Source organism: Malurus melanocephalus, unplaced genomic scaffold, assembly GCF_030028575.1.
Source record: "Malurus melanocephalus ecotype Western Australia unplaced genomic scaffold, MMel_1.1 scaffold_169, whole genome shotgun sequence".
Classification (NCBI taxonomy): domain Eukaryota; kingdom Metazoa; phylum Chordata; class Aves; order Passeriformes; family Maluridae; genus Malurus; species Malurus melanocephalus.
The window spans coordinates 1,393,185-1,394,365 of record NW_026623401.1 but is presented as its reverse complement, the minus strand read 5'-3'; the positions used below and the strand labels follow the sequence as shown (position 1 = coordinate 1,394,365).

The following is a 1,181-nucleotide window of genomic DNA, read 5'->3' as shown; positions in this document are numbered from 1 at the left end:
CACCTTCCACTAGCCCAGGTTGCTCAGTTCCTACTTTTCCTTATCTTTAAGGCTGTTGAGACAAGAACAGGATGCGCACAAGTATTTTGCTGCGGAACAGCATCTTTCTCACATTAGAGTCATGCGTAAGTAACATCACCAGCAGAAGAAAAACACTGCCATTTATCAGCAGGACACGTGCACAGTAGGTGTGCAGGAAAAGCTCCCTTTGATGTTTTGTAGTCCGGCCTTGGTCCGGTGGACTGTGTTACCAATGTGGACAGAGCTGGGCGTTACAGGAGAGTACCATATACGTGCAGGTTTGGAGTTACTCGCCGTAATCCCTGCAACTTTTCACCCGACATCTCTTCTCCGTCGCTATCGCCCTTGCGGACGAACGCGACGCGTCCGTCGGGCGCTGCCTCCCTCTCCCACCGCGGTGACGATCCCGGCTCTTACGATCCGAGCACGGGTGGATGCCCAGCCACGCCACCGCCCGGCAGCCACCACATCCCTCCCCAGCGCCAGCGGTGGGGGCTCGGGCTCCACAAACACCACCGTCCCTCCCTAGAGCCCCCCGCCCAAGGGGTTTCCAACTGGAAGCACAGCTCCCGGGGAAGCACTTCGGGATGTCCGCGGTGGAGGCGCTGGATGGGCTGGTGCGGAACTCCGCAGCCCCAAGCCACGACCCCCGCTCGCCCTCCCGGGGGCAAGCGCCCCATTCCCGCCGAAGGATGCTGACCCGCGGGGACCCCACGCCGCASCGGCGAGCACACGCGAAGCTGTTCGGCCCCGTTCAGCCCCCGCGGCTGCCCGGAGCCACTGGGAAGGGCTGAGCGCGGGGCTGCGAATGACCTGCGGGAGAGAGAGGGGAAGCGGGACCGGCGACGGCGGGGATGGGGAGGGACGAGGGGACCGGAGATGAGCAGTGCYCTGGCCACCTCGGGGATGATGAGGGGACGCGAAGTGCTGGAGGGACCGACGGACGGAGCGGCCGCGGGGCGAAGTCGCGGGGAGCGGCGCCGGTGCCACGCGCGGCGGCGGCAGGTCCGTGTCCGCGCCCCCGCCCGCTCCCCCAGACCAGCCCGGCTCTTACCTCCGCGGCAGACAAGCAGCAGCAGCCCCAGCAGGCAGGCGGGCAGCGCGGAGCCCGGCGGAGCCATGGCATCCCGGGCGGGCGGACTCGCCTCCCTGCGCCCCAC

General features: G+C 66.4%; 1 protein-coding gene across 2 annotated transcripts in view; it reads right to left on the bottom strand.

Annotated features, from left to right (window-relative positions):
* Window positions 1-1,175, bottom strand: part of IGDCC3 (immunoglobulin superfamily DCC subclass member 3) — a 96,853-nt gene extending 95,678 nt beyond the window's left edge. For both annotated transcript variants that reach the window (XM_057372321.1, XM_057372322.1), the window contains exon 1: window positions 1,076-1,175. In XM_057372321.1, coding sequence (XP_057228304.1) covers window positions 1,076-1,142 — 67 coding nt within the window. In that variant the 5' untranslated portion in view covers window positions 1,143-1,175. The remainder of the gene's footprint in view (window positions 1-1,075) is intronic.
* Window positions 1,176-1,181: the final 6 nt, after the last annotated feature.